Source organism: Rhineura floridana, chromosome 7 (genome assembly GCF_030035675.1).
Source record: "Rhineura floridana isolate rRhiFlo1 chromosome 7, rRhiFlo1.hap2, whole genome shotgun sequence".
NCBI classification, from domain to species: domain Eukaryota; kingdom Metazoa; phylum Chordata; class Lepidosauria; order Squamata; family Rhineuridae; genus Rhineura; species Rhineura floridana.
This window is the reverse complement of record NC_084486.1, coordinates 121,939,600-121,952,398: the sequence shown is the minus strand read 5'-3', so window position 1 is coordinate 121,952,398 and position 12,799 is coordinate 121,939,600. Positions and strand designations below refer to the sequence as shown.

Sequence of the window (12,799 nt, the reverse complement as noted above, 5' to 3'; positions counted from 1 at the left end):
TTATAGCTGCATCCTAGTCTGGATTTGGGAAATAATTGTTCAAGTGGAGTTGAAAAAATAATCGTGCACAGGGCGATTATCCAACATCTTATGGCCCTTGGAAGGTCTAGAGATTGCTGAATAAAAGATGTAGAGGGACCCTGTCCTTCCCTGGCCAAAACTGTGAAAGTGCTGTTGTGTGTGGTTGTGAAGGGGAAAGGGTCACCATCTTCACAGTACTGCTGGTGGCTACTGATGTGTCAGCATCCAGGCTGGGTTTGTTTCTGGGATGGGCAATTTATCTGGCCTTGTACTTGCCTCAGGCCACTAGTATGTGGTTATGAGTAATTTTGCTCACTTAGCAGTTCATGGGACATGGCCGTAAGAAAAACAGTACATTGCATCACAACTCATGCAATCCTTTACTGAAGTATTACAATCTGCAACCATTAATCATTTTAAATCAGTAGATGAATCAACTAAAGTGCTAGTTATTAATCAGTGGGGGCTAATTTGAATCTGTAGGTTTGAGAATGACTTGTTTCTCTTCTATGTGGCTTTTCTGGTTCCAGTATGCTACAATAATTGCAGATAAAAGACAGAAATAAAACATAAGAAGAGTGTGCTGGAATAGGACAAAGGTCAAATTCCCAGATGGTACAAATTCCCAGAATGGTTTAACAACCAATCCCTCTTTCTAGGGAACTCTGGGAACTGTAGCTCTGTGAGGGAAATGGGGTCTCCTAAAAACTCTCAGCACCGTTAGCAAACTACAGTTCCCAGGATTCTTGGGAGGAAGCAACGACTATTTAAATACTGCTTTAAGTGTATGGTGTGGATGTGGCCTAATTCTAGTTCTGCTCCTATCCTCCTCCCTATTGAGTTCGACAAAGGCAACACTGAGACTAAGGAGGAGGAAGCTGATGCCAGGGCCAGCCCCTGGACTGGATGTGAGTAAGAAAGGAGGCAGATTGGGGGCTGTCTAAGAGAGATCACGGTTGGTGAGGCAGTGCTCCATTTACCCAAATGGACCAGCCACCACTGAGTAGCATTGCAGGATACCCAAGAACCATCGAGAATTGGTTTTGTTTTATCTTTTCTGTATTGTTTACTTTTTTCTTTCTTTGCAAACGAATAAAACTGTTTTTAGAAAAATCATGAATAAGTTGAGGGGCAGATTTACAAGAACAACAAAAATCAATTGACAGGCCAATAGATAGATCACAACTGCCAAGGAACGCAGCCTTTGGACCTATGTCTGGTTAATATGTCACATTAACTATATGTCAGATAAGCAACAGGCAAACAGTGCGTTATGATAAAAAAATGCAGAATCTCAGTTGTTTATGATGGAAAAACAATCTATATTAGTAAACGTTGTCTAGCTGTCCAGTGTTTGATTTACAGCTGTGAATGGTGGTTCATTTTCTATGGGCCCTGATCTAGCAAAGCAAGATATGCACGCAGAAGCAGGCTTCAATATGTGTATTCCTAGCTGCATGAGGAACTATGTGTGTAGATGTGTTCCGACTGCATGGTTCCTTCCCTTTCTGAAAATCAGGAGGAAGAGTGCTGATCAGCTGTCTGAGAAGGGGAACAAGGCCTCCTCCCCACTGATCCAGATGCGGCTCATCCCATGGGGCAGACCTGCAATGCTAGCTTCCTAGCAGGGATGTCGCTGCTGCCTACCAAGAGGGAGAGGTGGAGGTGTAATGGCAAGGTTGGGGTTGTGCAGGGACAGTTTTGAAAACACTGGACTGGCTCCACCAGTGTGCCCATGCAGCCCTGACCTCAGCACCGCTTTGCCCCTTCCCTCTCCCTCCCAGTATGTAGTAGCAACAATGCTGCTGGGAAGCTAGCATTGTAGCGATGCCCCACTGGGGAAGGTGTTTCTGACTGGCCCACTATTTAGCATGATTGCCCATTGTCTCAAAAAAACACCATAGGCATACAATTGGATCAGGGCCTTTGTTGTCTTTTTCTTGCCATCAGTGCAGTAGGCAGCAGGTTGACAAATTTAGGTCAACATGTTCAATTCAAAAGATCAGATCAGATCACACTACTGCATTGTTTACAGTCATTAGAAAAGGCTGGGGAGCAGGAACAACATTATTGATCATATTACCTGGTGATTGACTTCCAAAGAAAAGTTCTTTTGGACATTGTTGAGTGTCATTTTATTGTATAGTAGAAGTGGGTCATTTCTGTCATCTGCTTTGGTGGTAGCCTGGAAAAACAATTTTACAATACACAAAGGAGATGCTCTGAGGAAGTAGCAAGGAAAACAGAAAAGCAGAGAAGTCTCAATCAAAAAGGCACAAAGATCTGTAAAGTCATACAGATAAAGATGTTTATGGCCATCTTGCTAAAATATGTCACAAAGCAGAAATGATGGAATTAGCTAATTGGATCAGTCAGATGATGTTGCTGGAAAATAGCTATCCTGAAGAATGATCTGCCTGTTTTCCCATTGGTCTACTTTCCTAGACTTGCTCTTCTGAGCTACATTACGAAACCAAGGACATAAGAAGATGCTGTCTCCTGAAGCCTAGAGAGACAACAATGCTATGAGACAATCCAAGCAAGGCAATGATTTTCTGCCCCACTTGGGCCTCTGTTCTGTCCCACCACCCCATTGGAGTGGCTAGGCCCATACCTGATTTGTCTGTGACATACCTCACAGCAACTGGGTGCACTACAGAGGGCAGGGCCATGCTTCCCATTCTGTCAGTTTACTAAAGCAGATTTTTTATTGGAAACAGTCATATTCAGTGGTACCATCAGGGGAAGACTTTGGAGCAGAAGTCCAAGCCCCCACTCAGTTTGAAATAAGTAAAGCAATATACATTACCATCTAAAAGAAGGAGACCCCCTATAAGATTGTTAAATGCAGAGAGTGATATTTAATGCTAGACCTACTCAGAGTAGACCCATTGAAGTTCATGGACATGACCAATTTTGGTTTATTAATTTCAGTGAGTTTACTCTGAGTAGCACTTATGTTGGATATGCACCATACATTTAAAGCACATTCAAAGCATATTCTTTCCTCCCAAAGAATCTTGGGAAATGTAGGTTTGTTTGTTTTTTTAAAAAAAGGATGCTGGAAATTGTGAGAGCTACAGTTTCCAGGATACATTGGGGGGAAATAATGAGCTTCAAATGTGCTTTAAATATGTGGTGTGTATGTGGCCTTAGCTGAATACAACCCAGAATCCAGACCCCTGGTCATATCAGGTTGGATCCAATTGTGATCTTCCCTTCATGGAAGGGCTTTTGATCCAGTTGACACCTCCACTAATGGAAGAGGCAGGGAGGCAATTTTGGCCACTCCCCTTTCTGCCTGCACCCCCACCGGGTTGAGGGACCCTCCAGAACAGCCTAGGATCCTGGTACTGCACATTTTAATCTTAACTTTAGTTTCATACATAAAATGCTATGCATAAAAATAGAAGAGTTCACTTACATTTGCAATTTCTTTTTCCAGATCCATAACTCTCATCATTTCTATGGAAATTTGGGTCTCATTGATAGTAAAGTTTCTTTCCTGGCGGATCAGCTTTGCTACAGAAATCATGAAATCAACATAGGCTGAACATGCCTGTAAAGCAGGGGGGGAGGGAAAACACCTGCATTTATTTATTTCATAGAATCATAGAATAGTAGAGTTGGAAGGGGCCTATAAGGCCATCAAGTCCAACCCCCTGCACAATGCAGGAATCCAAATCAAAGCATTCCCAACATATGGTTGTTCAGCTGCCTTTTGAATGCCTCCAGTGTCAGGGAGCCCACTACCTCTCTAGATAATTGATTCCATTCCATTTGCATGTTGCACATTATGAAGAACAGATAAGTGGATGCTGGAGCGATCCAGGTATTGCATTTTTCTTTTGGCTTAGGATATAATTATACCTGCCATGGGTCTACCACTCAAACCAGCATTCTTGTGTGGGTTCTCCTTCCCCCCTATGGAATGGGTATAATCCCTTACCATCAAATGGGTTTTTTTCTTCTTTGTCTGCAACAGTGGTGGCTAATGGTAAAACTAAAAGCAGCATCAAAGAGCAAGACCACAAATAGCCCAAACTAACAATCAGTAGTTTAAATTCATTTAATGAAACAGGGTAGGGAAATGCACAACCTGATGTTGCTCCATTTGTAGGTAAGTAAACCTACATATGATGGGAAGGAGAGAACAAGATCTAGGGATGCTGCTCTCTGCACAAGACTTACGTTGAGGGCCAAACTACAAGTGATACTAACCATGACATTTATTAAGTACAGGATTTTTCTTGCAGAAATAGCCAGTGAAAGTATGTGTGTGGGCATCTGCCCCCTGCTGAAATCCTGATCAGGTCCCCAATGTATTCAATGTACCTGAGATAAAACTGTTCATCAGAGTGAATGGAAGTACCCCCCCCCGAAATTCCAGGAATGGACCCCTTGATCTAGATTTGTACCACAGCTTGAGGGTGGACAAAGGACTGAAGTTCCCAGTTCAGGATCTTGACTGAGTCTGAATTTCCTGCGCTGGCTATTTCTGCAAGAAAAATCTTGCACTCAATCTTGCATGGGCCAGATTAACATCATATGTAATTTGGCACTAATGTTACCTGTCATTCTGTTTTTATTTTACCCTACCTCTAAACAACAGTTGCTTCTACAGGCACTAGGTTCTTCTGGCCCTTATGCACTATCTGTTTAAATAGTCACAGCTTTGTTAAATTACTCTCATTGAAAAGGAAAATGAATGGTTAGCTGCAGGGCGGGACACACACACACACACACAACAATTCATGTTGAAATAATGTTAACAATAATAACAAGCCCAAAATTACTTCTAAATATTCTCTGATGGCAAATTGTTATATATCTCTAATTAAGACCAATCACAATACTGTATCAGGCTTTTATTATGAGCATAATTATATATTTACCAGTGTGTATTTAGAACCTGCCAGTTGAATTGCAGATTTCCTAAGCAGCTTACTTAATTAGAGTTTCTGAAAATGTGGTTTCCAAATTGTGACATTAAACAGATGAGCTGGGACCATCTACTCATTACAGGAACAATGCTTCCTGTGTAGTCAAATAATCAGAGTATATTCTCCGAGTGTCTGTAGAAAGTTCTTGCCCAGCCCTACAATTAGGCATAGTGAGGCAGCCATCTCAGGTGGCAGATGCTGGAGGTTTGCAGGTAGGCAGTAACCCCTCCTTTCTCCCTGAGACCCCTAAGCTAGCCTGCTGATACCAGGTGTGATGGAAAGTGCTGTCCCATCACCCGTGTGAAACTAAGATTCAGCTGCCAGTCCTGTTGGATTCTACTAACCATGATGGATATGTTCAATCTCAGTTGTCAGAAGCAGTTGTTGGAAACCGTATTAGTGGAAAGTGCTGTTCCCACAGGCAGCTGGCTCACCACTGTGAGAACAGGATGGTCGACTAGATGGGCTATTGGCCTGATCTAGTAGAGATCTTCTTATGTTCTCATGTTCTAAAATTGGATGGTGCCATTTTGTTCTTAGCCTCAGGCAGCACAATATCTTGAGGCAGCTCTGTTTGTGATGGGTGGATGTTTTGCTTTCTGTCAAATATTCTATCCTCCCTTTGGTATGCGGGTGGTTGATAACTTATCATCCATATGCATACTCACTTTCACATGTGGCAATATTCTATATGGATATTGACTTCCATTTTAAGGAGCTGAAGCCAATCACGATTTCCCACAATTAAGGAGAGCTGTGCTCTTGGAATGAGAGGCATCCTACAACCAGGCAAGGTAATGTGGCTACCTTGGGCAGCAGATTAAGGTTGCAGAGTGGGAGAGACACAAAGGACATGATCCAGTGGTAGCACTCGTGTACCTCCTGTTCATTTCAGTGAATCTTGTGCATGATAACATCCTGCAAAATAGAGTCCATGTTAACAGGGCAGGAGTGTTGGTGTGAGTGTCATTTGGATTTCCTGTGTCAGGTGCCAAAACGGCATCATTGTGCCCTTTATGTGATTACACATCTGCACAATTTTGTGATATGATGAACAATTGCATGTAGACTATAGAAATACTTTCATGCTCATGGGAATTAAAGTCTGAATACTCTAAAACAAGTACATTAAAGTCATGTATAACTTGAGGCGAGATGGGGAAAACCATTCCTTCTTCACAGTCTTTCTGATATCCACTACAGGCATTTTCTCCTTGGTGGGGCTTCTGAATAAGTTAGGAAGCAAGCTCTTTGTGAGCCTATCCTTTTAACAGAGAGTTGTAGAAGATTCTTATCTTAGCATACCTCTGTGTAGACTCCAGTGCATTCATAGTAATCACGGGAGGGCAGCCCAAGTCCAGGCTGATCAATCTACAAAACCAATTTTAAAAGATATTCAGACTACAGATAGAACAGTAAACCATGCACAGATAAATCCTTGTGAAAAATGCCATCTACATCTCATGCAAAGGCAGCTGCTCGGCAGAAGAGGTGCTAGGAGCTGGCAGGAGAAGTGATGCTGGACACTTGATCTCCCATCAGCCTCATCACTCTGCTTACTGGGAGGGGTGACGCAAGAGAGATTAGTGTGGTGCAAGCATCCACACAGTGCTGACTTCCCTGCTGCCTCACCATTCTCCTGGTAAGCACAGCAAAATGGCAGGTGGGAGGCCAGGACCACCCCCTCTCCTCCAGCTGCACCTGTTCTCCTGAATACCTCTTTCAGTCTGAAGAAAAATGTATAAATACCACACAACAAATGCAACAAGACCTGCACCAGCAGTTAGAATTTCCAGGAGGCTGGAGGAGAGAACTTGCCATCTTTGCCCTCCCCAGCATTCCCTTTTTTGTTGTTGGTCTCTTCTGGAAGAGAGGAGAGGCAGCCAGCTGGAAGCCTGGTAAGAGGACCCCTTCCCCTGAACTGTATTTAAGCCAGGCTCTGCTGAGGCACCTTGGAATGCAGAAAGACCTACACCTGGAGCTCTATCGCCTGTTCACTTCCTCGCTTATGTATTTAAGTTTAGACTGATTCTTTTGTAATATGATTTGTTCTAATTGCTGCTTTTTGTCTTCTTTGAATGTAATTGTTGCTTTTTGTAAACTCACTTTTCTCCCCTACCCCAGTGTTTTGCAGTTTGATATGTTGAATGTTTGTCATAAACTGCTTTGGGCACAGCCTGTTGTGGAAAGTTGGCATACAAATAAACTCACGCACTCACTCAATCAAATAATCCCATAATAAAAATTCTAGAGTCTGTTGACAGAGACAGAATGAAGCTTGATAATAATTCAGACCACCCATTTAGGAAAGAGGAAGGGATAAATACAAGTGGAGAGGGGTCAAAAAAAGGAGTGATGGGTGGGGCTTAGTGAGAGTTTGAGGCAGCAGGAAGAGACTGTTGCTACATAGTGGTGATCAAGGCAGCGGCAACCACATTTCTTTAGTGGCAAGGGACTTGAGGCAAAGTCAAAGGTAGGAGGCAGCATCATGCGTGTGTGCCTGCTGATTAGTGTCCTAAGCTTTCACAGGGGTTTGATTGCCAGCCCAAAGTTATGTGCTTCCATGACAAGCTCCCTCACTGACTGCCACTGGGAGTGAGGAAGGAGCCAAAGTGGAACCTAAAACTGGGATGGAGAGCCCAGATGTTGCTGGATTACAACTCCCATAATTCCTGACCATTAGCCATGTTGGCTAGAATTGATGGGAGCTGGAGTCCAACAACCTCTGGAGGATGTCATGTTCCACATCCTTGACCTAAAGCAAGAGGGAAAGGAAACACAGAGGAGGTGGCATTGACCCAGACACTTATCTAGTATCCATCTATCCTCCCTCCAGCACACACACTGCAGGCAACACACACTCTGTTCACTTCACCTAAAAGCCAACTCACAGTGTAATTACTGTTACAGAACTGGAGCATCATTTTTGATAAAGATTCAGTCACAGAAGATCATACGGTTTTGACAAGCTGACTACGGTTAAGGAAATGTTGCATTCCTGTTCTTGTCACATATGTTCAGCCATCTTATACCACAATAATTTGAGTATGATAGTAGGAAAAAGGGGATCTGGTAGCATGCGAAACTTGCACTGCAATGATTCAGTGAAACAGGCTTCCCTAAATAATAAAAACATGGCTGAACAAGAAAATCAATGAAAATATCAGAGGTAGCCAACATGGTGCCTTCCAGATGTTGCTGGACTACAACTCCCATCACATCTGTTCAAAGACCACACTGGCTGGGGCTGATGGGAGTTAAACAGCATCTGAAGGGCAACATGTTCATAGTGTATGAGCTAGTTGTATATATGCACGAAGCTTCTTCACAATGGCCTACGGGTGGAGTGTGGAGAGCCACTGCTAGACCCACACCTCCTTGTGATGGTATGGAGGTGCTGTTTGGGTGACCCAGCACCTCTATGTGCATTTGTTGTTGTTAAGTGCCTTCAAGTCGATTACGACTTATGGCGACCCTATGAATCAGTGACCTCCAATAGCATCTGTTGTAAACTACCCTGTTCAGATCTTGTAAGTGTGCATAGAAGACTCATAACATTCCCAATTCTAATCATTGCAGCAGCTTGAAAAAAGAAAATCTATCCAGGCCTTTTCAAGCATGATCAACTCACATGAATTATATGCTGTGTGGAGTTTTTATCATCCGTGCCAACAAACAGGCTAATGATGACCTTTTTTCCATATTGCGAGGTTAGATTTGCGATAGATGTCTCAGCATTCCATGAGGTGCCTAAAGCAGTGAAAACATACTCATGCTTAGCATTTTGACAAAGACAATCATCCATTAATATATTTGGAAATGGAGATGGAGAAGTAACTGGAACAATCCTACCATAATCGACGTCCCAGTTTTCTGATGCAACAGGCCAATCAGAGATAGTTGGCAATATGTCGATGAGTGGTTTCCCTCCTCTGCTATCAATAGCACCTTTTGGAGGGGAAAAAAAAAGATTCTATGAGCTTTTGGCACATATTGATCTTAAATCACAGAAATATGACACTGGCATATGGAATAAAGGTACATATTCTGGAGTTTCTTCCATAGCAGGGATTCTCAAACAGTGGCCCATGGATCACCAGTGATCCACAAGCTTCATTCAGATGGTCTGCTACATGCCCCCATTCAATATTCATCTCCATTTCTAATTGCATTTTCATTGCTTCTTTTATTTTGTACATTGTATTTTATTATATTACAATCTGAATTCTATGGAATGCATATCATAATGCAATAAAATACAATGTGCAAAATAAAATAAACAATTAAAATACAATTGAAAATCACACAGCATCTAGGGCAGTATGCTACTACAACAAGCAGAAAAATCATTAAGTGGTCCAACCAAGACCCTCAGCGATTTTCATGTGGTCCTTGGTGGGGAGAAAGGTTGGGAATCACTCACTGATCTATAGAATCTCCTCTTCCCTGACAAAATTTACTTGAGACCAAAGTTCTTGGGGAGGAGTGTGAACTCACAAGAAAAAGAATCAAAAACATAGTTAACAGATGGAAATAGTTATCATTCTGAGTTTGACAGAGGCAATGTATTTTTAGCACTTCATTACAATTGTATTCACCAGCCATTCTAAACTGATACAAGACCTCAGTTAACTCCTGTGTGTTCTCCCATATGAATTAAAACACAGTTTCTCTCCTGCTGCTTCCTCTCTTTTCAACCTGGATGGCAATAGTTGCTAAGTTGTTGCTACCACATCTTTTCTGTCGTGGCTTGTTACCAAATGTTACAGTGGATTTCTACATGAATATATTTCCCAGTTTAGACAAGACACTCCCAGGAGATCCTGGTAGCTACTTGCCTGCATGGGAAACCTACTAGCTCAGAGCAGTTCCAGAGGAACCGTTTACTGAGGATTCATCCGGACTTGTTTGCAGGGAGATTAGACAATGTTGGCTGTTTCATGAGCCTTCATTCTGATTTGTTTGTGGGGAGGTTAGATGATGTTGCATCAAAGCAAGTATTATCCCACACTTCCCAGTGCATTTCCCCATCACTTTCCTTATCACAAAAAACAGATCTTCTGGGGAAGCAGAGTTGTAGCACATGACCTCCAAATCAGCTATAATCCTGCAACCTGGATCTGCTGGTACGTGATTAAATCCCATCCGAAAACAGTGACAGTCTGAAAGCACACTTCATGACAAAAGGACTGAGAGTGACCCAAGATAGCAAGGAGAGAGTCATGGCTAGAACACGCTAGGATTCCCTGGAAGAGTAAACAAGACTTGTTCATTCATTCAGAGTAAGAGTTCAGATTCAGTAATCTCATGTAGCCTTGATTGTGTCAGTGAGATGTCCCTCCGATGGTTCTTTCCTTAACTTGCCAGTTTGCTAGCCATTTTATTTCCAGATGTCAGAACTCAAAAGAACTCTTTGCCATTTTTATCAACATTTCCCAAATTTCACCTAAATAACATCTGCAGGGTATGTTTATTATTTATTTATTATTATTATTATTATTTAAATATTATTTAAATTTGAAACTATAACTTTCTATGAGAATTATCTTCTAAAAATGAAGGAAGTCTAGAAAGAATAGGAGAAGCAGATCCCTTTATTAATATTAATTCTAAACAGGTTCTACTGTACTAATTGTATTGCAAAGCCCTGTCCAGACAGCATTTGACTACCAACTTCTCCATCAACGGCCTTAGAAAACTGTTGAGGCAGTTCCACTTCCCACTTTTCTGCCTTGAGGGAAGATGGGAGAGGAGAAGCCCAGGCCAGGGAGCCAGCTCCATCAGCTCCTGATCAGGGCTGGTGCCAGGCATGCTGGGGCCCTTGGGTACCAGCCTGCTCTGGGCCCCGGCACCAGCCTGCACACCCCACCTACCTTTCCCTTGAAGTAAATGCTGGCCATGCTGTGCACACATGCCTACCATCAACCAAGACTGTGACAGAGGCTTCTCTAAGGGGCTGATGCCTCCATTGCCATCTTGGTTGATGGCACGCATGCCATACCTCAAGGGAAAGGTAGGTGGAGTATGCAGGCGGGTGTTGTGGGCCTTTGTGGTTGTAGGGGGGTGCCTGGCAGCTCCCTCTCTACAATCCATGGCAAGGTCAGGAGCTGGCACTGACACAGATCATGGAAGGGAGCACTACCCACCCACGCTAAGGAGAGGCCTTTCAGTGGGCCCTCAGACCCCAGGAGCCCTCAGCCAGGGCCTGACCTGGCCACCCTTTGGCGCTGGCCCTGCTCCTGATCACATTTTGTACCATTTGTTTGTGTTAATATTTTTAAATTGTAAACTACTTTGGGTGCCTTTTGCAGAAAGGGAGTGTGTAAATGCAATAAATAAATAATACACACATGTTGTGTTTATGGGTGTGAAGCATAGTTGATCTTACTAGGATGCCACAGAGCTTAATGCAAGAAAGCTATTATAGAAAGGTGTTGTCTGGGAGCCTCAAGAATATAGAACAGAGGTTATATTCATTACTCTTATAAGTGATCATTGATAAAGAAACCTACTTTCATTTATGCAAGATTTGTAGAGTGTTTTTGCTTTCTTAACAGCCTCTATATCACTACTGTTTTCCTTCTCAAGGACATCTGAAAAGAAGGGAGATATACATAGTCAAACGTTATAACTCAGGATTGGGGAACACTCAGGCCTGGGGCCCAAATGCAACCAAGTGTCTCTATCTAGCACTTGGGACTCTTCCCAAGCCACTCCCGCTCGGCTGTCCCATCTCCCCGGACTACCCCCCTCATCAACCCTGCTTTGCGCTCTCCTTGAGTGTTTTTGTCTGGTTGGATTGTGTCATTGAACTCGGGGAAAGCTTCTTGGTCGCTTGGAGAAAGAAGTCTACCGTAGAAAGGTAAAATTCACATTAGTTGCTCTGCTCACTTTTTGTCTCTGGCTCTGCCCACTGCTGACATGTGGCCCCTGGGAGGTTGTCCAGAAGAGAATGTGGCCCTTGGGATGAAAAAAAAGGTTCCCCACCCTACCCTGTTATGACATAACTTAAATGGTAATGTTCTGCAGGTGTCTGTTCAAACTGTATTTTGAGTAATGATACCCTATTACAATGTCAACAAAAAAGGCCATGTGGCTACAAGAGCACCATTTAAAGCCTCTTTAGTCTGTAAATGCTCTAAGGTCCACTTAAGTTATTTTTATCTATCCTCTCTCCTCCTCCTCAGTGGATGTCACCACTACAAGAAATATGAAGAATGTTACTGAACTATTTTACAGAGTTCAGACTGGTCTTCTCCCTCCTGAATTCTGCCTGAAACCAGATGCATTACAAACTTTGTACCTCAACATCTTAACACATTTACAAACACCACCAGCGTGTTTCTTGGGTCAAATCCACCATGTAACATGCAAAATAACTTGCGGGAGTCTTCTTCCAATACTCTTCTTCTCTACAACTGTCATTTTGGACATTAATTAGCAGATTCCTTCTATATAAACAAATAACTATGAACATGCTACCAGTTTCAAAACACTGCATATAATGGAAGCTTCCTTCCTACAGATTCTATAGATTTTTTTTCTCCTTGATTACATCACATCTGGCAAAACTTTCCACTCCATTTTTGTCAGACAGCATCAATTTAAGAGTTATTAGATATTCAAACCAATACAATCTTTGCTCCCAAGCCATAATCCCACCCCCTTCTTAAAAAAAACATTATGGAAAGAAACATATCTTGATATAGTTGTCATATACTTATGTTTAGAAAGGGCTTACTTGGCTGTATCTAAATACAGGATATAAGATGGGCCAACATTGGTTGCCAGTGCATTTAGCAGCTTTCCCAGCTGAGTTGGCCTGAAGGAAGCAA

General features: G+C 42.6%; 1 protein-coding gene across 2 annotated transcripts in view; it reads right to left on the bottom strand.

The window, feature by feature from the left end:
• The window catches only part of MME (membrane metalloendopeptidase), a 102,714-nt gene that overhangs the window by 53,982 nt on the left and 35,933 nt on the right, over positions 1–12,799 (bottom strand). For both annotated transcript variants that reach the window (XR_009764111.1, XM_061637097.1), the window contains exons 5-10: positions 11,477–11,557; positions 8,817–8,912; positions 8,596–8,714; positions 6,270–6,335; positions 3,446–3,580; positions 2,105–2,206 (exon numbers count right to left, since the gene is read on the bottom strand). Coding sequence is in view for 1 of the 2 variants with exons in the window: in XM_061637097.1 (XP_061493081.1) it covers positions 2,105–2,206; positions 3,446–3,580; positions 6,270–6,335; positions 8,596–8,714; positions 8,817–8,912; positions 11,477–11,557 (599 nt within the window). In the remaining variant the exon portion in view is untranslated. The remainder of the gene's footprint in view (positions 1–2,104; positions 2,207–3,445; positions 3,581–6,269; positions 6,336–8,595; positions 8,715–8,816; positions 8,913–11,476; positions 11,558–12,799) is intronic.